Below are 21,846 nucleotides of genomic sequence, written 5' to 3' on the forward strand. Positions count from 1 at the left end.
GTGTCTTCTTTAACTTCTTTTTTTAGCACTGTTTTGTAGTTTTCAGTATATAAGTCTTTTGCTTCCTTGGTAACATTTAGTCCCAAGTATTTTATTCATTTTGATACTATTTTAAATGAAATTCTTATTTTCCATTTCAGATTGTTCATTTTTAGTATATAGAAATTCAGTCAATTTTTTTTTGTCTTTTAATTTTATATCCTGCAACTTTACTGAATTTGCTTATTTTAACAGTAGACTCTTTTAGGGTTTTCTACATAGAAGATCTTGTCATCAGTGAACACCTCTTCCTTTCCAATTTGGGTGCCTTTTTCTTTTTCTTACCTAACTTCTCCAGCTAGAACTTTCAGTACTGTGTTCAAGCAAAGTGGCAAAAGTGGACCTCCCTTATCTTGTTCCTGATTTTAAAGGAAAAGCTTTTAGTCTTCCATCATTGTATGTGATATGTACTGTGGGCTTTTCACATATGGCCTTCATTACATTCCTTTTATTCTTGGTTGTGCCTTAGATTTTTCACCCCCTGCACAGACTCATTGTACCTCTGTTAATATAATCCTAGATGTCATCAACCCACCACTCTATCAGTTGGATGAGCCAAGTGAAAGTTATCACAAATTTGTCAAAAAAATCTACCCAAAACAAAATGTGATTTTAGTAGCAATTACGTTGACTTTAAAGATTAGTTTGGGAAAAATTGTCATTTTTACATATAGCTAGTATTTTATGTTATTTATGATGATAAAATTAGATCCTAGAAATGGCTTTTTTAACATGCTAAAATATGTTAAAAGTTAAATTTAAATATTTTCCTTGTTTTTAAAAACTATTTTTTATGTTTGGATAAAGCTGAAGAATGCAATACAACCCTCCCTTCTCATAAAAATAAATAAAGGTTCATTTGAAAACAAGCTCAGTGGAGTTTTTAGATTATAATTTAGCAACAAGAATTTTGTGTCTTGTTACCAGCCAGGTCCTATGCTTTGTCCTTGTCCCATTTAACAAGCCATCCACATAAATCATTTATATTTCTGTTCATGTGTTACCCACAATTAGAAAAATTATTAAAGACAAGTTTTAGATGAAATCACATGAATAAAGAGAAGACAGTCAGGATTAGAACCAAAAATGTAATCCAATCAATTGATGACCCTTCAAGATACTAGAGGTAACAGCCTGGGATTAAATTTTAATTGAAGATAATTTATCATGTCAATTAATCATCTGGTATCTTGTTCCACTCTCCTGCTTCTAAGAAGCAAGATTGCTCCTTAATCATCTCAAATACTCTCTAGTCCTCTGATCCAAATGTCACACTTGGTTTATTTTCTTGTGCTTATCATCACATTAAGATAAATAGACAAAGCAGCTAATGATTAGTGGTAGCTAGCTGAAAAGATCAGTTTCTCAGGATTTCTATAACCCGTTCATGGCATCTTGGTTGGGAAACACTAAATCAGATTTCATGCAACATGACAGACAAGGAATTCTGAAGGACATTTTTTTCCTTCAGAACAATTAGATCCTCTTCAAATACATAAGAAAATAAATGACCGTAAGTGAAAATCAATGGAAACAATAAATAACAAATTTAGACCTTCAGGGACTTGAGATAGCATGCTAATCAGATAACATGATAGAAAAGATGATATATAGAAATGTTTAAAGAAATAAAGGCAAACCTTGGTTATTCCATTTACAGGTTCAGGTAAAGCTAATAGGAGCAAACACTGGGCAGAGGGGTAATCACGGTGAAAACTCCCTCTGCACCTGGAGTTGTTCCTTTCTCCACAAGGTGGTAGTAGAAGAGCACAGAACAATCTTGTGTCTGCCAACCACAGTTTTACTTTCAAAGGGATATCATTTTCATTATGATAGCCTATCGCCAGCGTTTCCATGTGCCATTAGACACATGTAGCTATTTAAATTTAAATATAAATTAATTAAAATTAAATAGATTTAGAGATTCAGCTTCTCATCAGTCACATTTGAGTGCTCAGTAGGCACCTTGGCTACTGTATTGGACAGCTTGGAGATGGGACGTGTCTCCCATCATGCAAAGTTCTGTTGGATAGCGCTGGTTTAGCACATTAAGTTGTCACTAGCAATTTTTTGTTACTAGGTATCTTTCTATTGACAGTTAATCTAGAGAGGATTGGGTAAGAAATTTAGATTATGACAGAGAAAATGAGGGCAGATAATGAAGATCTGCCTGGTCCTGTTGCATTTCTTTAAATGATTTCAGCTCTTCAGATTTTTCACAGGACCTTCAGATGAAACAACATCTGAGAATAGTGGGTCTTGGGAAGAATAGGGTGTAAGTAGCTACTGATGTTGGCCTCTTGAAGGGGCTCCCACTGATACCAGGTATCAGATTCCACCCCTTGTTATGCACTTGATTATCTTTCAATGTTACATAAATTCAATAAAATGGTTTTTTTTCTTTCACAGAGCTATCCCTCTTTGTTCTGTTGTTGTGCTCAATAGCCAACTTGATAAACTTGAAGGAAGGAAAGCATTTCTATCCTGTAATGTTCAAAGTGTTGATGGGAAGACCCTATACATAGAGGCAACAAGTAAGAACCTGTCACTTTCTCTTTTTGGTTGGTGGGGGGGAGTCGGCATTGATTTTTTTAACTCACAGATGCCCAGAATTTCTTAATTCCCTGTCATGCAAAGAGCCAATTAAAGGTTTTCTGACATATTGTTAATGAAGAGCTATTTGCCAAAATTAAAGTCATGCCCTTTGACCCATTTCCCAGATTTTATCCAACGAGTGTACTAATATGTGTATAAAAGGATAATGTATAGGCTTGTTCCGGGATCTCAGTAACTGTGTTATTCATACAATCCTTACTTGGAATTCCAAAAGATTGGCAAAACATACCCATCGATAGGAGACTGAACTGTTAAAGGCACTACAGTTCATCAATAAACTAGATTGTTCCTTAGCAATATGACACCATATATTTTATACATAATATGGTGCTCCGTTAACATTTATCAAGTGAAGAATACAAGATGGAGGACAGTGAATGTAATGTGTTACCACTAGTGTAGAAAGAGTAGAGAGGTTCCTCCCCATCCACTTTTCCTTTCACCTCTTCCTTCCTAAATGATTAGTTCTAAAAGACATTAGGGAGAGGCATGGTAGGCCTTGGGGAGGCCCCCAGGAGTGGTGGCTGCAAGTCCAACGCAAGAAAGTGACCTATCAATAGTGACCTATCAGAGACAATGCTGTAATGAGTAACTTGGTATATTGTCACTTTGCTCACGTTGGGTAGGTTGCTCTCCATGGCTCAGGAGGAAAGCAGTTCTCTGTACTTTGTACTTGTCTCATAATTTTTCTATAAGCTTGAAATTATTTCAAAATAAGAACTAATTAATGGAGGGGAGGGGGAAATATCTGTATATACTTGTATTAGGTAGACTGATTCTGGAAAATCACACACATCAGCATCCTCTCTGGGAAGGGGACCATGTAGGTTGGGAGCAAGAGCCTACTGTGTGCCCTGCAAGCCTTTGTGAAAGTGTAATTATGTGAGTCCATTCCCAGTAGAGGAGCTGGGTTTCATGGGGCCTGAAACTTATAGACTTTAAAAGATCTAAGAGAAGAATGCAAGATTGGGTACAAAAGTGAATGTTTTCGATGAGAAAAATCACAACACATTCCTGCTGTCATGAAGAGGCAGGTCCCTTCCTTCTGAGATCACTAGGTAATTTACTGGACAGAAGCACTGCATACACAAACCCCACTGTCACAGGCCTTTGCCAGGGAGGGGCCCTTGAAGCCTCAGCTTCAGAATGAGATGAGTCAACTGAGGTGTCCAGTAGTTTTCATATGCTTTTATTCTTACAGGTTTAAGTCAATCATAATCCCTGATGTTGGACCCATAGTAATTATGATACATGAATAATAATCTTTTATTATTCATTCACTAATGTATTTACTTCTTTTAATGTAATAATAATGACCCTGAATGCTACCATCAGACAAGAACCAGAATCTTAGTAATATGTCCCTATGCAATTACTTTCCCCCATCTCACGGCAGTGCTTTCCCCCACAGGTAACCCTCAGAGGTTTACATCCCTTTGTACTTTTTTTTTTTTAAGATTTATCAAGAATATATGTGTACCTAAGGTCTAGATTGTTAGTATTTGTTTTGACCTTTGTAGAATAGAGATCGTGCTGTATGTGCTCCTCTGGGTCTTGATTTTTTTTTTTCATTCAGCTTCATGTTACCGAGATCACTCATGTTGTTGACTGTGTTCGCCCATGTACTGCTGCACAATAGTCCATAGTGACTGCAGCACAACTTATCTCCTCTTCTGATGGTAGGCCTGACTGTATTGACTAGGGCGACTCTAATTTTTTTTTTTCAGTTGATGTGACATTAGTCTTCTACACTGTTTGGTTTCAGGTGTACAATTTCTCACCTCAGCAACTGTGTATGTCACACCACACCCACCACCAAATGTTCAACATCCAACACCAGACATTCTTGTTTGTGTCTCCTAGGATGTATAGGGACAAAAACTTAGCATATAATTAGGAGTAGGATTTCTGGGTTATAGGGTATAACAGTGCTCAATTTTACAGGGGAAGCTACAGCTGTACCAAATTATATTCCCACACATGATCTATGAAAGTTTGTTGAACCCTCATCTTCCCTAGCAATTAGTAAGGTCGGTCTTCTTGATTTTCTTCCAGTCACGTGGTTATATGATGGTATTTCAGTGTGATCTTGATTTACATTTTCCTGGCCTCCTATGCAGTTGAGCAGCTCTTCAAACATCAATTGATCATATTTGTTTCCCACTCTGAAATTCCTATTAGTTCAACCCTTTTTTTCTTTTTTTAACTGATTAATAGGAGTCCTTTAATATATTATTTATTAAACTTAATATTGTTTAATAAATTAACAATTGGTTGGCCAGACATGCTACACTCCTTCTGGTGTAGGAGTGCTACACAACATACTATAACTCCTTCTGGTATATAAGTTGTCTTTTAGTTGCTTTAAGGTATCTTTTATGAACAGAATTTTTCATGTTAATGTCATATTTATTAAATGTTTTCCTTTATGGTTAATGCTTTATGTATCTTTCTTAAGAAATTCATTTTTCCTCTAAGTATCAGCTCTTTTTAGGAATGATAGATGAAAGAAGCAGGAGGAAGATGATGAATAATTTGAACCTATAGTCAACTTAAAAACTCCACTCCAGGTTGTGATTTATACTTTTGTCTCACTAAACCTTTCAGTATCATAAAGGTTGGCTCAGTTTTACTTTTACTTCTTTTCACCTCTGACACTCTCTCATGGAAGTAGTAATGAATCATGAAATGCCCAAGTGGTAGAAGACCCTGTGTTATGGTATTGTGATATGAAAAGTTGACCCCTAAGTTGGCTGAAAAATGAGGGCAGATGAGATGGTAAAAATATGAAACTAAATGCTCTAAATGCCTTTCTTTGTATATGTATTTCTATGTAGATGAGTCCCATCAGATTGACTGACTTATAATCATATTCTATTATTTTGTTTGTTTAGGTTTATTTGTAAAGCTGGACCCTAACAAAAGTTTGACATAAAAGCGCTCCTGGTGAATTCCACACCAATCTGCGAAAGACTCTCCTCCAGAATAAGCTATCATCCCAGGCCTGCTCCCCCACCACTGTTGAGTCCCCCATCAGGAGAATCCTGCTAAAACTGACCTTCTCCAGCTAACCTGGTACAACCCCAGGAGTTCTGTTTCTACCATAGAAGCTTTTTAATACAGAAACACTCCCTGCAAGAGTCTCAGCAATTCTTTCTGTCTCCTTTGGATAATTCTCTGGTTCGCCTAAAATTTGAATAGACTCAAACTGGCAAGTGTTATATCTGCCCCATTGCAGACCATAGTAAAATTCATATTGAAACCACAAACTTGAAAATGCTAGAAAAGAAAAGGAAGGAATAAATATGAGTGTGTGTGGTATGTATGTGTATGTACACATGCACTATAAATTATAAAGTTAGCTTTGTTGTATCAAAACAAATGTTTTTGGCTATAGTAGGAAACACAACTAGTTCCTATAGAAATGTATACTTCAAATATGTAGTCTTGGACTCTAGGTGTACTATTTCTGACATATACTGGGCTATTGTGTCTTAGAAGCATAGTTTATCATCACTACAAGGAGCCTAAATACATTCCTAGGTGTCTTAATCCATTCAACAGCTTGAGTATTGTTGTTCTGTATTGTTATTCTGTTGTCTATAGACAACAGAAATTTATTGCTCACAGTTCTAGAGCCTGCAAAGTTCAAGATCAAGGCACCAGCATGGTTGCCCTCTGGTGAGGGCACTCTTCCTGGGTCAGCCAATACCTTCTCACTGGATACTTACCTAGGGGAAGGGTCTAGAGATCTTTCTGGATCCTCTTTTAGAAGGGTACTCATCCCATTCAGGAAAGTAACCCTTCTTTATTTTAGCACTTCCCAGAGCCCCCACCTACTAAAATCATCACATTGGGCATTGGGGTTTCAACATAGGAATTTGAGGGAGACATATTCAGACCAGAAAATTAGGACCTCCTTAACAAAGTTCCACACACTGGGTGACTTAAAACAACAGGAACTCATCCTCTCACAGTTCTGGAGACCAAAAAGTTCAAAACCAAGGTATCACACTTCCTCCAAAGGTACAAAGGAAGAGAATATCCGTGCCTCTCTCCTTGTTCCAGTGGCCTCATGTTCCTTGGCTTGTCGATGTGTCTCTCCAGACTTCTATCTGCACAGGGCATTCTCTGATCTGTCTTCACATTGTCTTCATTCATATCTGTCTCTGTCCAAATGTCCCTTTTTTGTAAGGACACCAGCCGTTGGTAGGGCTCACATAATAACCTCAATTTAATTTGATTACCTCTATAAAGAGGTAATCTTTATAAGATCATATGAGGTAGTGGGGGATTAGGACTTCAGCATACCTTTTTGGAGGAGACACAATTCATAACAGAACCTTAGACAAGAATAAAAATGACTAATGTTCTAGAAAACATTCATGGATGGATATAAGCCTGTTGCAGACAAGATTCATTGGTCTTCAATTTCTTGCCTTTCCACTTACTGAAAATTTAGGCTGAACTTTACACGAAACTGCTATTTTTGAAGATCAGAATGGCCAAATACTGTCAATTTCCTGTGACTCAATCTAATAACTTAGGGATAACCTTGTGGCACCCTACCCAGTTAGGCTTCTCCAGCCAAAAGTTGAGCTGTATTCCACTGCCAGAGTCGACTGACCCTGGCATACCCAAGCTCCAGGAACACTGACTGCCTACACTGTCTTTAGCACCTCCCCTGCAGTTCCTGAACTACAAGAGGCCCCAGCAGATTGTCACTGCAGAGTTGAGGCAGGCGGTTCCCTCTGCTTGGAAACCCCGACAGCTGGGAAAGTGCCAGGAATGTGGCTGGGCTCAGTTCTACAGTGCATGTTTGGAAACAGCCACCCTTCCCCACCCTTTCTTTGCTCTAATCCTCAAATCAGACACAGTGGGCTTTAGGAGAGCTGTATCTCACAGCTTGCTTTTCTCAGACACTAAGCACATTTTAAAAAGTGAAGCTGAAGGAAAGAACCAGCACTGCAATCGTTTCCTTTAACTAGTAAGAAGACAATGAAGATACTTAAATCATTTATTTGAACAGGCTTGCAAAGCTGCCAAAGCACACCAGACCTTCATCCAAGGCAAAAGAACCTAACTGAAAGAATGCCAAAGGCCCAGTTTTGAGTATGCTCGAAACTCTTCTGTGCACTTACAGTTTTAGTTCTCACAGTGGTTTGACCACATGCAGGTACTGTCCAAGTTCAACGAGAGAAAATGCTCAGGAGCTGATGATCAGGTTTCTCCAGTTAGTGAGGACAAAACGGATAATGCTTTGCAGCAGATTCTTGGTTTGATCAAGCTCTGGCATTCTCGACTTCATGTGGTATTCTGATAAATATGTAAGATTGGCAAAAGGCAGCTCAGTGGAAAGGAGGTAGGTGTGATCAGCATTGTTGCCAGCAAATTTTATCTTGAAGGACCAGATGATAAATATTTAAGGCTTGCTAGTCAATCTCTGTCACAGCTATTCCACTATGACATTATAGCAGGACTTTACTTTCTAGTACAGACCTTGATCTGCTACATCTTTTAATATTAATCAGTCATAAGAATGAACCTTACAAAAATATTTGAATGAACATGATAGAAAGCTATGTTGAGCTCTCAGCAAAAGTTGAAAAATTATCTTCCTTGTTTCACATTATATTTAGAAGGCTAATTGGTTTCTCTAGAATGGCTTGAGTCTACTGCAGGACAAGTATTGTATGATAGCTACCACTGAAAATTACAAATTTAAAAAAAAAATTACAAATTTCCAGGTATTGTGTAAACACATTGTTTGCCTCACCTCCTTCTTAAATACTATTGTTGGCCTTATTTTACAGGTGAGCAAACTGTGTGAGGTTAAGTAAATATCCCAAAATTACACAATCACCCTATGAAGTAGGCACTCTGATTATTCTCATTTTACAGATGAGGAAGCTGAGGTAAACCTGGGATTTGCATCTGGGCCCTTTGGACTCCAAGCTCTATTTTTTTTTTTTTTTTTTTTTTTGCCTGTTCTGTTCCCCACTCTGTCTCTGGTGAATCCTCTCACCACCCACATCTCTGTTGTGCATACCAGTTCTTCTACATAAAAATAAAATGGTTTAAAAAGAAAAAATGGACTACCCTGGAGGCCCTGGTATAAAGACAAAGGCTCTGTTTGGTAAGAAAAGATAACAATGGATCAGTTGTGAACTTGGCTTTCTTCCTCTCATAACATACTTTTTCCCCTCCATTTTTTTATAATAAATTTTATTTTTATATTCCCAATACAATTGCAACCCCCTTATTTTGACCCCAATCCCTCCCCTCCCGCCCCCTACCCCCCATAGAGTGTCTCTGGTTCATAGTTGATTTTGATTTTCACTTTCTTATAGTTACTCATTTTCCTAGTCCCTTATTTAAGTTTTCTAGATTCCTGCTATGAGTGAGACCATCCGGTATTTTTCTTTTTCTTTCTGGCTTATTTCGCTGAGCATGATCCAGCGCCATCCATGTTGCTGCAAATTGCATGTGTTTATCTTTTTTGAATGCTGAGTAATATTCCATGGTATATATGTACCACATCTTTTTTTTTTAATAATAAATTTTATTTTTATATTCCCCATACAATTGCAGCCCCCCCCATTCTGACCCCAATCCCTCCCCTCCTGCCCCCGCCCCCCTAAAAGTGTCTCTGGTTCATAGTTTTTTGTTGATTTTGATTTTCACTTTCTTATATTCATTTTCCTGGTCCCTTATTTAAGTTTTCTAGATTCCTGCTATGAGTGAGACCATCCGGTATTTTTCTTTTTCTTTTTGGCTTATTTCGCTGAGCATGATCCCTTCCAGCGCCATCCATGTTGCTGCAAATTGCATGTGTTTATCTTTTTTGAATGCTGAGTAATATTCCATGGTATATATGTACCACATCTTCTTGATCCAGTCATCTATTTTTGGGCATTTGGGTTGTTTCCAAAGCTTAGCTATTGTAAACAGTGCTGCTATAAACATAGGGGTGCAGGTGTTCTTTGGAATTGATGTTTCTGTGTCCTTTGGGTAAATACCTAGGAGTGGAATTGCTGGATCATATGGAAGCTCTATGCTTAGTAGGTCCAGAAATCTCCACACAGCTCTCCATAGTGGTTGTGGGAGTGCAAACTGGACTCCAAGCTCTAAACATGAAATGCAGTGTCCTGGGTCAAGCAGAGAAGTGCGTGAAAGTGGCAGGAAGAGGGACGGGCCATGGGAGGGGCCTCAAGAAGGCAGAAGAGGGGCTTCCCTGGTGGCGCAGCAGTTGAACGCTGGGCTGCGAAGCTGCCCGCAGCTTCTGCAGCGCTGGTTCGATCCCTGGCCACCGGTGAGGGTGCCACATGGCGCGCAGACCTCTCCTACCGCGCCTGCTGCTCCCCTCAGCAGTGTATTTCGTCAGTCTGCCTGTTCTGTTCCCCGCTTTGTCTCTAGTGAATTCTCTCACCCTCCTGCGCTTCTGACTGTACCTAGTGCATGTATAAATAAATAAATCTTTAAAAAAAAAAAAGGCAGAAGAAGGACAGGCACTTCCTTTATCTCTGACTTAAGGTCAGAGTTTTCAAACTTGAATTTTGAAAATTTTCTATTTTATAAAGAATGACACCCCAATTGAGAAACTGATAAAGTTTTAGTAGTAAGACAAACTTTCATAGCAATATATCATTTGTGTCCACTTTAGGATCAGGAAAAAAAATCTCTGAAATAATAATAGTAATAAGTAAGTAAAGGTGTAAATAAAGGACTGGAAATGGATGTTACAGAGTTGTGCTGATGATCTCTAATTGTTCCTCAGCTGAGGCACAAATACAGAGGTAATAGATTTTGTGAGGAAACACTTGGGCTTTTGATTGCCTCTGAGATAGCTTATTCTTGTGAAAAAGTAAATCCATCACTGCAGGTCAGTATAAATGTTACAAAAGATTCAGGAATAACATCCACCTCACCCAGATCTAAAATTTGGAAGAAAAAAAAAAAGATGGTTTCCTAAACTTACCCAAGTCTCCAGTCCATTTGTAACATACCCCAAAATGTCCCCAAGTTTCTAAATAACTAGAGTTAAAAACTCCTAAACTGTAACACTTCTAAATAGCCTAAGCAAAAGATCGCTGTTTTTACTCCTTTTATTTTGTCTCCATTTCATCTTTTCTCTCCCAAAGCACATGTTCACATTGGAGACTTGCCTCCCCACCAGCTCCCCCACCCTGTCCCCCAAGACTGACTCTGCACTATCGCTGAGACACAGTCGTGACACTCAGCTGTCATTTGTCTGCCCTCCCGTTCTCTGGCCTCTGTCTCCTGGTGACAGCTCTGCTGACTTGGCAGACAGCCCTTCCCTTTACTAGAGGGGTAAAGGGATGGGCATCACACCCTTAGCACTGGAGCGGGCCCTTGACCAGCCTTTGTCCATCAGAGTTTATCCCCTTGACTGCAGACACTGGTCCAAGGAGGGGACACCCAACCTAAATATTTAGGGTCTTTCCCTGGAATTTTAGTGGTGACAGGTGAGGGAAGTAGGCAGATTGAGATATATTTTGGAATTACAATCAATGAGGCTTGATTAACCTCAATGAACTTGAGTTTCCTCCTCTGTAAGATAAGGGACTTAGACCAAAGGCCCTTGGTCGTACCCCCAAACTCAGTGTGAGGGTTCTGGGGGGCTTCACCTCTGAAGAAGTCCATCTCTGGTTTAGCTGTGCCCATTGATGGAGAGGATACCTGGAAAATTGTGCCTCCAGGGCAATTCTCTTCCATAATCTCCGACTCAAGGTTGTCTCTCTTCCCCTTATCAAAATCTACTGTCAGGGGCCTCCCTGGGGGTGCAAGGGGTTAAGCACCACACTATGAAGCAATCCACAGCCTCTGCAGCATGAGTTTGATCCCCGGCCAGCCAGAGAGAAATCCAGCCTCTCCCGTCTCGTGCCTGCTGCTCCCCTCAGCAGTGTATTTCAGTCAGTCCACCTGTTTTGTTCCCCACTCTGTCTCTGGTGAATCCTCTCACCCCCTGCATCTCTGGCCAGTACCCCAGCTCTTGTATGCATAAATAAATAAATCTTTTTAAAAAATAACACCAGTAAGAATGGCACAAATCAAAAAAACAAGCAACAACAAATGTCAGCGAGGATGTGGTGAGAAAGGAACTCTCCTACATTGCTGGTGGGAGTGCGAACTGGTCCAACCACTATGGAAAGCTGTCTGGAGGGTCCTCAGTCTACTAAAAATGGACCTACCATACAACCCGGCAATTCCACTACTAGGGATCTACCCAAAGGACACAAGCACATTGATTCAAAAGAACACCTGCACCCCTGTGTTTATTGCAGCACTATTTACAATAGGTAAAACCTGGAAACAACCCAAATGCCCAAAAATAGATGACTGGATCAAGAAGATGTGGCATATATACACAATGGAATATTATTCAGCAATCAAAAAAGATAAACTCATGCCATTGACAGCCACATGGATGGAGCTAGAAGGGATGATGCTCAATGAAATAAGCCAGAAGGAAAAAGAAAAATATTGGATGATTTCACTTATAACAGGAATATAGGGGAACCCAATAAGACATCAGTGTAAAAAAAATAATAACAGTACAAAACACAACAAAGCAAAAGCAGACAATTACAAATCAGAGACATCCTACGGGCAGGAGGAGGGAGAGGGATCAGAGGGAGGGAGGAAGGAGCACAGGGGACTGTGGTGATGGTGCACGGGTGCCTTGGAGAAGGAAATTCTATGGGGACTCAACCTAAAGGGATGGGAGGAAGAAAATATTGTTTAAAATAAATAAATAATTTTAAAAATAATAAAATCTGTCAGGTTCCCATATAAACTAAGAAGCAAAGTAACTAATAACTGCTTACACTGTGACCCTTTCATGCAAATATTCACCTTCTAAAAGAGAAAACTTTAAACTATAAGCAATGCATGACACAGTAACTCTCAGTTTCACCATAAGAACTGGTATGAGTGTGTACATATGTGTGTCGGTGTGCATCAGCATGTATGTTTGTGGATGTGTGAATCTAGGCCATGTGTGTGCATATGCACTTGTGTCTGTGTGCAGGTGTGTGCCCATATCACTGTGAGTATATGTGTGCACCTGTGTGTACATTGTATATACATGTGTGTGACTGTGCATGCATGAGAACACCCCGTTGTGTGTACATGTGTATGCTTCTGAGCATGTAGGTCCGTATCAGTGTGAGTGCATTCATGAGCCTGCGTGTGTGCCTGAGCATGAACTAAAATAAAAGAGCCAGACAACTCTGCAGCGGCTGCTGCCTGAGGTGGGGGGAGAAATATAGCACTGGGGTCCACAGTGCCCGGGAGCCAAGCCAGCTCAGGCTAGTAGAGGGAGCAGTGAGGGAGCAAGACTTTTTCTGAAACCCTTGTACCGAGGAATCTCTCTCAGTGCCGTGAGGGCATTGTTCTTTGCTGATGGGGCCACCAAGGCACAGTGGTGATGCAGTTGCCCAGCACCCAGCCATGGCAGGACAACTGCTCCTCCAAGAAGGTCACATCTCCAGACCTTCCTGCCCTGACGACCAGCAACCACAGGAAGGAAGGAGCCTCCCAGCTGGATCTTTCTTTATCCTCATACATAGAATCAGAGCAGAGCTCAGAGCCGGACCCTCCTGGACAGCCCAGATTCCAGTAGGGAATTCAGGATAAGGCTGATTGAATGTGAAACTCAATCCCTTGCTCAAAGAATGAAATACCATTGTTTCTCCCCATGCTCCCTAGACTTGAAGACAGCTCCCCAAGCCTTAGGGAAGGAAGAACCGGTTTTTCATAAGCTAAACAGCCTGGCGAGGTTTTTATCAGGTCTGGGTACTAATGTGAAAGATGGAAAGATTTCTGAAAAGAAATCCCCACGTACACTCAGACTAATTGGTGATCTAAGGACTAATTAGGGAGCAGGAAGCTAGAGAAGAGTGACTACATGGGGCTTAGTAGGGAAAACTGAGAGACTCCCCCAGGAACCAGTTGAGAACTGAATCCCCTGGCCGGCACCTCCCTCCACAGGCTCCCAAGGACAAAGTGGTTCTCCCAGGGCTGCAGAGGATTTGCCTTGGTGGCGCTCACCCCACCCCAGCCCTTCCAGTGCCAGGTTGGCATGGAGCAGTGCCCAGTGAGCAGTGAATCTTGGCTCCATTCACATCTGATCATGCCAAATGGGCATGCTCTCTACCCGCAAGATTCTCTCAACCCTGAGGCAGGGGCCAGAGTCATGGACATTCAGCACCACCATCTGTTCTTGCAGAGCTCATGAGCTTGGCCCTTGAGCTAACTCATTAGTTCTTGTCTCAGAATTTTCAGGGGAGATAATGGTCACGCTCATGAGATACCATGGCAGGTGTCAGTCATTCAACATGTTTTTAAAAGGAGTGTGACCTTACATTATACCCCAAACTGGCAAAGCAGCTGTGCCAGTGGCACAAATGGGGCTGTTCCCTTGGTTTGAAGCACCTCTCATTAGTTGTTTTGGCTTGAGAAAGGAGATTTCAGGTATGGCCTGACTAGGAGTTAAAAGCCTCACCCTGAACACACATGCCCAGTGGGATTTGTCACTTTCTGAGCATGGAGGTCCTACCTCTCTGCATCTTAGCATTTCATAAGTAGGAACCCCATTCCAGTTGATCTGGGCTGTAAGGACTCTTACATTTCCCAGGGGAAAGTCAGTCCCAGCCCAGACCACCCATCTACTCTGTCAGACCCTCCATCAGCCCAAGATCACACCAGGTAGCAGTGCCTGGAGCCAGGACCCACTTATAGCCACCCCCTCCCTAGGCGCAAGGTCCTCTGGCACAGGCCTGCCTCCCCCAGGCAGGCACCTCCCCATCCCACCCGCCCAGGGCCCTTTTGGGCAGAGTACTTCGCAACTTGTTTTAGCTCCATCTTCTGCTCCAGACCTATTAATGACAGCCTTTCCCTGGTCCTAGCTAGTCTGGCAACAAGCTCCTGGCCTTCCCCACACTGCCTATCAACGCTTCCCACCTGAAGGTAGCACAGACCAAAAACCTGAGCCCCAGGATGAAGCAGAAACCCCGAGGCCCTATAGAGCTGACTCACTCCATTCAAAATGAAACAGCTTCTTTTCCTTTGCAAAGGCCCACTGAGGCATCCAGGGTGTAAAATGGATCTCAGGAAGGCCCATCCCAGGGAGAAGCAGAAGAAATCAGCTAATTCTGGGGTGTCAGAGACCCACTCTGGGGCAGACAGGCAGCAAACCTCCAGAAGCATGAGGTGAGAGCAAGCGGCCTGGAAGGAGTTGAGCACCAGGTGGCATGATCAACAGCCCATGGGAGGACACCAATCAGACATGTTTGGCTTGCCTGAAGCAATCATTTTTTAAGTAGTTGTAACACTGAGACGTTAGGGGGATTGCGTTCTGTTGGTTTTTCTTGAACAATTGAAAGAGCTGGCAGCTGGGCCTGTGCTCCACTGTGGCAACTCCTGAGTGGAGTGGAGCCAGCCCTCCTGGCTGAGCCCTTCGGCGTGCCCAGCTCTCTTTCTTGCTCACAGCTGCTCCTGCCCAACCTGGCCTCTTGACCCTTAGCTCAGGAGAATGGCAAGAAACCAAATATCCCTGAGGGCAAGACTAGCCTCAGCAGAGTCTAGAGGTCAACCATGGGCAGTCTGGGAACCCTCCAGAAATTACCCTTGGTCAGCCTACAGAACCAGGAGGGATTCGAGTTTGAAATCAGACTCCCAGTGGCAGCCAACCCTGCAGTCTATGGGACCACTGTCCCTTGTCCCAGCACTGCTGCAGAGACCCCCTGAATTGTCAAACTTGGCCCCTCAGCCTATCTTAGCAAGATGGGCCAGGTGGTGCCATGTGCCTTCAATATCACTGAGACTGGTTCCAGCCATGGGTCCTCTGCTCCAGGTCAGCAGAGGCAGAAAGATGCCATCTTGGGCACATGGCCTATTGATTGGGAGAGGAGCTCTGCATCCTCAGTGGCAGGAAGATGCCATTTTGGCATATTTGTGTTTAGGACTTTAAAAACACTGGACACTGCTTCAGGTGAGGTGAACGGCCATTTTTGGCCTCAGTCACTCTTTGTTTTTCCCTTGTTTGTTAAATAAATCCCACTATTGTTGTTCTCTAACCTGAATAATCTTGTACTTGTGTGTGTGGGTGAAAAACTCAGACAGTGACAGATAAATTATTTGGACAGTGTCCTTGACCAGTTTTAGTGCCCCCTGCAGCCCTGTATCAGTCTGTCCAGCCTGGCCTTCAAACTGTTTCTGTGGACCTCTGTGGTGTCACCTCAGCATCCCCACCTGTAAGCACCTCCAGGTGCCACTATGAGTTGAATCTTGACCCACTGCTTGCCAAGATGCCACCAGCTTCATGCCCTCTTTGACAGGACAGCACCATTTAGCATGAGCAGGATTAGTTTGGACACTATCTGGGGTGAGATAGCTGGCTACTTAAATAAACCCCCTTGTTGTCGGACACTGACCCTTCATGGTGTCTTGCAATTGAGGGCACAGGTGAGTATCCAGAGACTTGGTATTCTCTTTGGCACTGTCTCTAGGCACTGTTTTAAGGTCACAGTAGATTCAATAGCAACGGCATCTGGGGAGTCCACTAGGGAAGTTCCTTCTTCATCAAAAAGGCCTGCTCGCTTCGGCAGCACATACACTAAAATTGGAACGATACAGAGAAGATTAGCATGGCCCCTGCACAAGGATGACACGCAAATTCGTGAAGCGTTCCATATTTTTATACACCATGGAATATTACTCAGCATTCAAAAAAGATAAACACATGCAGTTTGCAGCAACATGGATGGCGCTGGAAGGGATCATGCTCAGCGAAATAAGCCAGAAAGAAAAAGAAAAATACCGGATGGTCTCCCTCATAGCAGGAATCTAGAAAACTTAAATAAGGGACCAGGAAAATGAATAACTATAAGAAAGTGAAAATCAAAATCAACAAACAACTATGAACCAGAGACACTCTATGGGCGGTGGGGGGCGGGGAGGGGAGGGATTGGGGTCAAAATAAGGGGGTTGCAATTGTATGGGGAATATAAAAATAAAATTTATTTAAAAAAAAAAAAGGCCAGGTGGGGGTCACCCCAGACAGAACCACTCCAAAGTGGGAGTGGGTGTCCCACCATCACAGCAGGAATCTCCCTCTTGCCCAGAATGATCTGAGAGGGCTTCCAGGGCCCCCTAAGAGAAGGGGTTCTTTGTAAGATTTTTAGGAATGTTATAACTTTCCTGTTTCCTCTTCATGATTAGCAGTAAATGCTGTTAAATAAAAAATGTCCTTGATTGGCAGGCAACCAGGGAGGAGGGCAGACTGGGGAGACAAAATGCTGCTGTACAGACAAGCTTGTAGGCGACTGAAACTTCAAATGATAGGAAGGGGGCATGAGTTTAGATTCAGGGGACAGCTAAAAGAAAGAGCGAGCCTGGGACCAAGAACTGGCCTCCTGCTGAATCTCCAAAGGCCTTGGTTACCCCTGTTGCTTCTCTCCAAGCCAAAGAAGTTACTAGTTGTGTGGTATGTGGGAACCGGCTCCCTCCGGCTTACCAGAGTCACAAGTACCCAAGTTTATGTTCATGATCAGAGGCTTCATAATGGTAGCTTCAAATCAGCCACCATGGGAATATTTACACCACAAAATCTCACAAATACTATCAGCTAGAGCCTCACTCCCACCATTTACCAGGACACACCACTGCTGGTCCTCCCCATCCCCCCACCTTCCCCCCACCCACCCGCCATCCCCTCCACCCCCTCAGGTCAGGCCCAGGAGGCACTTCTGTGAACAGGTCTCATTGACACCAATATGCGCTGTTAATTTAGTCCTTGACTCACAAAGCTGTAAAAAGGAATTCACAGACATTTTAGATAAGTAAGCAGAGAGAAACAAACTTTGTTTAAAAAAGTAAAGAAATGTTTGTTTAAAGGAAGAAAGTAAGGACTCCCAGCTATGCTGTACTTGGGGGGTGGGGGAGTGGCAAGGAAGCCCTTGTGGGCCTGTGTCTAGGGGTATTTAAATCATTTTTTCCTCTATTTTAAAATCTCATCATCCTACTCTGTGATTGGCTCTTTCTCCTAGTGGCTCTACTCCTCCGGGCAGACATGCCCATTTTCCCAGGTCTTATCTTAGAGTTGCCTCCCGTGTCCAAGGTCTTATTCTCTCAAGTTTTACTGTCTTTGCTTAGTCCTCCTGGACTTTCTGACCTCATCTCTGGAGTATGTTTTGGCTAGTACCTCTTAGAATTTACTGTCCTTATCTCAGAAGCCTCTTTAACTCTCCCGAAGTCCCTGCCTGCAACTTGCCCTGAGAGAAAGAAGTCCCTATCTTAGAGAAAGATGTCCCTAAACTCAGCATTTGCCTGTGGGCCCCAAACTGGAAATGAAGTAGGCGGGCAGCAAGCTAAACCAGAGTCCCACCAGAGTTTTGCATTATGCTGAGCCTGCGCTGACTTCCCTCTTTTTCCTCACTGCTTTCCAAGGGAGAAGGTTTTTTCCCTCTGAGCTGAGCTCTCGCAGGAGAAGCGTTGGGCCAAAGCTCATGTCCAAACAAAGCCGAAGGAGGAGCTAGCCCACTGCTAGTGGCCTTCCTGGGGAGCTGCCTTCCCAGCCCACATCTAGGGAGACTTGGGTGGGACAGAAAAACTTCACAGGATGTGTGAAATGGGTGGGGTGGGGAAGGCGGTAGAAGAGGAGAAGAGCTTTCTCCACATCACCTTTCTCTTCCTCGATGGCTTTAGACAAGCTCCTCCAGTCTACAAATTCAGGACCACGCCGTGCTCTCAACTTCACCACAGCTGTTCACTCAGGCAGCTTTCCCCCAATCGCCTTCAAGCTGTCATATCCTTGGTTCTATTACATCTGCTCTTGAATATCACAGACGTCACCAGATCTTCATTTCTTTTTTTTTATTATTATTATTTTTTATTTTTTTTTTCTATAGAGGCATGTTTTATTTATTTATTTATTTATTTGTTTGTTTTGTTTATACAAGCACTGGGTACAGTCAGAAGCGCGGGAGGGTGAGAGAATTCACCAGAGCCAGAGCGGGGAGCAGAGCAGGCAGAAGGACCGAAGTACACTGCTGAGGGAGCAGCGGGCGGCAGGAGAGGTCTGCGTGCCATGCGGGACCCTCCTCTGGTGGCCGGGGAGCAGCCGGGGATCGAACCGGCGCCGTGGAGACCGAGGGCAGCTTCACAACCCAGCGCTCAACCACTGCGCCACCGGGAAGGCCCAGATCTTCATTTCTTTCCTTTTCTCTCTCCTGGCCTCTTTCCCCTGCCCGCTGTGAGATGAAGGTTGACCCGGCTAGACCTTGGAAATCATCCCTATAAGGAAAATCAAAGTTACCCAAGAAAACAAATAAACCATGGTATGTGGCAAGGCAGAGAACAAAATTCACGTAAGCATAATGACATAAATATTTGAAAGTTCATTTAACCAAAAATTACGGAACAACTACAGTGGGAGGGTGTCTACAAGAAAAATGCCACGTTTCTCCTTTACTCTCACTCCCAACACTTGTGCCCAACCTGCCTACAAGTGAGATTGTCCTGACCCTTTTTGGGGTCTGCTCCTTTGCGAGAACAGCTCACAGAACTCAAGGAAACATGTTTACTTGTTGGCTGCATGGAGAGTGGATGTTATAATGACGCAGGTGAACAGCCAGATGGAGAGATATACAGGGTGAGGTCTGGGAGGGACCCAAACGCAGGAGCATCGTAAAGCTGGGGTGTGGCAACCTGGAAGCTCTCCAAACCTAGTGCTTTGGGGATTTTTATGGAGATTTCACCACATGGGCGTGACCTATCCATAACTCAAGCTCCAGCCCCTCTGCCCTCTCTGAAGGCTGGGAGGTGAGACTGACAATTCCCAGGTTCTAATCATGGCTTGGCCTTTCTGACTCCAGCCCCATCCAGGAGACAGCCAATGTCAGATTAGACACAAGACACACCTGTAACCCAGGAACTTCCAAGGGATTTATGAACTCTGTGCCCAGAATCAGGGGCTCTAGAGACCCACAGGTATTTTTTTTTTCCAGAGGGCATAGCCCTCTAGCCAGGCAACAAGAGATACACATCCACTGTGGAGAGCACTCTCCAGGCCACGCAAGGGCGGGAGCCAGCTCCCACGTGGCTCCCGGACAATGAAGTGAGGATTTCTTTTCCCAGGTTCAGCTACTGACTCTTCTTGGGAGGGCAGCCCTTGCTGCCTCCTGGGGCAAGCTTGCTGGAACTAGCTCCAGGCTTCAGGAGCCTCCTAGTCTGTGGCACACACCCCCTCCCCCCACCCCGCCCCTGTCCCTACTCCCTTTTCCTCCAAATTCTCCTTTAACCCGTTTACCTTTTCTAAGATTCTATTTTTCTCTCCTGTCTCCTCCTTGACTACCATCTTTCAAATCCAGGGAGGTGGCAGAGGACATGAAGGAATGCCTGGCACCAAGGGGGACGAGCCAGAGTACCCAGGGCACCTGCTGCAGTCAACTGCTGCTGCCCAGGGGTGAAGATGCCATGTCATCAGCTCTTCCCACCTTTCCGGAGAATTTTCACCTTCTGCTTTGTATGAAACTCCCTGTTTTTAAATGTTGGCAACTCATTGCAATATTTTCACTGGTCCTACAGACTTAATCAAAAAAACTGGTTCCCCCAGCCCAACTTTCATTCAAATCTTCACAAAAAGTAAGGAAAATAATTATATTGTACTTTCCTGGGGCAGTCAAATATGGAAGGTGGGACAAAACCTTTAAATTTCCATTTTAATACTATTTTTCAGGGCCTCCCCGGTGGCGCAGCGGTTGAGCGCTGGGCTGCGAAGCTGCCTGCAGCCTCTGCAGCGCCGGTTCGATCCCTGGCTGCTCTCCGACCACCGGAGGAGGGTCCCATGTGGCAAGCAGACCTCTCCTGCCGCCTGCTGCTCCCCTCAGCAGTGTACTTCGGTCCTTCTGCCTGCTCTGCTCCCCGCTCTGGCTCTGGTGAGTTCTCTCACCCTCCTGCACTCCTGACTGTGCCCAGTGCTTGTATAAATAAATGTGCTTGTATAAAAAATAAATAGGTGAATCTTTAAAAAAAAAAAAAACGATCTTTCAGAACCTGCCAAAACACCATCATCATCCCATCTTTGCTTGGTTCTGAACTTCAAATCATGTTTTATTCTAGTGAATTAAAAAATAGGACTTTTGGGACTCCCTGTTGGCACAGGGGTTAAAGTCTCAATGCTATCACACTATGACAGGCCACTGTGGCATGAGTTGGATCCCCGGCCAGGAAACTGACCTACATGGCGCAGCAGACCTATCCTATCTCGCCCGCTGCTCCCCTCAGCAGTGTATTTCAGTGGATCTGCCTGTTCTGCTTCCCACTCTGTCTTTTGTGAATTCTCTCACCCCTCGCACCTCTGGCCTACTCACCCCCAGTTCTTCTATGCATAAATAAATAATTTTTTTTGAAAAATAGGACTCTCAGTATATAAAACTGGCTGTTTTAATTCAATAGAGGAAACATCACCACCAAAAAAAAGTCTACCACCTTGCAGATGTTTTCTGAGAAGTCCCTCCACTCCCCCACCCAAAGCTGTCTCTTCCAGGCTTGCTAAGTAACAAAAACCTCAACCCGTAGTTTCCCCAAATTTCCTGTTCACTTCCCTCCCAGGGCATCCTCTCCCCGGGTTTCCCAAAGCACAGATCTCCCTTTCTAGGCTGATCCTCCCTCCTGCCCTTCCTTTCTCCCTCAGCCCATCCAGCAGGTAGAGGCCTCCTGTGCTGACTCCTGCCTGGAATACTAGAAGGGGTGGCTTAGGGCTGTGAGAGTTAGTTTTCTGAGTCCTGGAATCATTCCAGGACTTTCAGGACCTTTCTTGCTGCAAAGCTCTCTCCACAGCACATACAGACACACCACCAACACCATTCCATCAAGGGACAGACCTCCCTTATCTTTCTGGGAATTTTCTGTCCTCCCCACCCCCAGTTCCTGGGCAGATCTCCAAGGTTTCCTGTGCCCTGTGCTATTTCTTTATGCATTTTTTTCTCCTCTCTGACTCAGGCCAGTCTTGCTATACATTCATGTCCAGGCAGCATCTGCCCTGCCCCATGCACTGGGAGGGGTTGTATAAAAAGTATAGAAAGGCCTAGAGCAGCATCAGAGGTGTTGCGGAAGCTTGCTGCTAAGGAAGCCTGTGGCAGAAGGGAAGTGGCTGTATCTGCTGCA

General features: G+C 43.6%; 1 protein-coding gene across 1 annotated transcript in view; it reads left to right on the top strand.

The window, feature by feature from the left end:
- Window positions 1-5,624, top strand: part of THEM4 (thioesterase superfamily member 4) — a gene marked incomplete at its 5' end in the record, with an annotated part of 34,731 nt that extends 29,107 nt beyond the window's left edge. The window contains 2 exons of the mRNA XM_084244015.1: window positions 2,449-2,573; window positions 5,550-5,624. Of these exons, the coding sequence (XP_084100141.1) occupies window positions 2,449-2,573; window positions 5,550-5,590 (166 nt within the window). The 3' untranslated portion in view covers window positions 5,591-5,624. The remainder of the gene's footprint in view (window positions 1-2,448; window positions 2,574-5,549) is intronic.
- Window positions 5,625-21,846: the final 16,222 nt, after the last annotated feature.

Source organism: Talpa europaea, assembly GCF_964194135.1.
Source record: "Talpa europaea genome assembly, chromosome: 9".
NCBI lineage: Eukaryota > Metazoa > Chordata > Mammalia > Eulipotyphla > Talpidae > Talpa > Talpa europaea.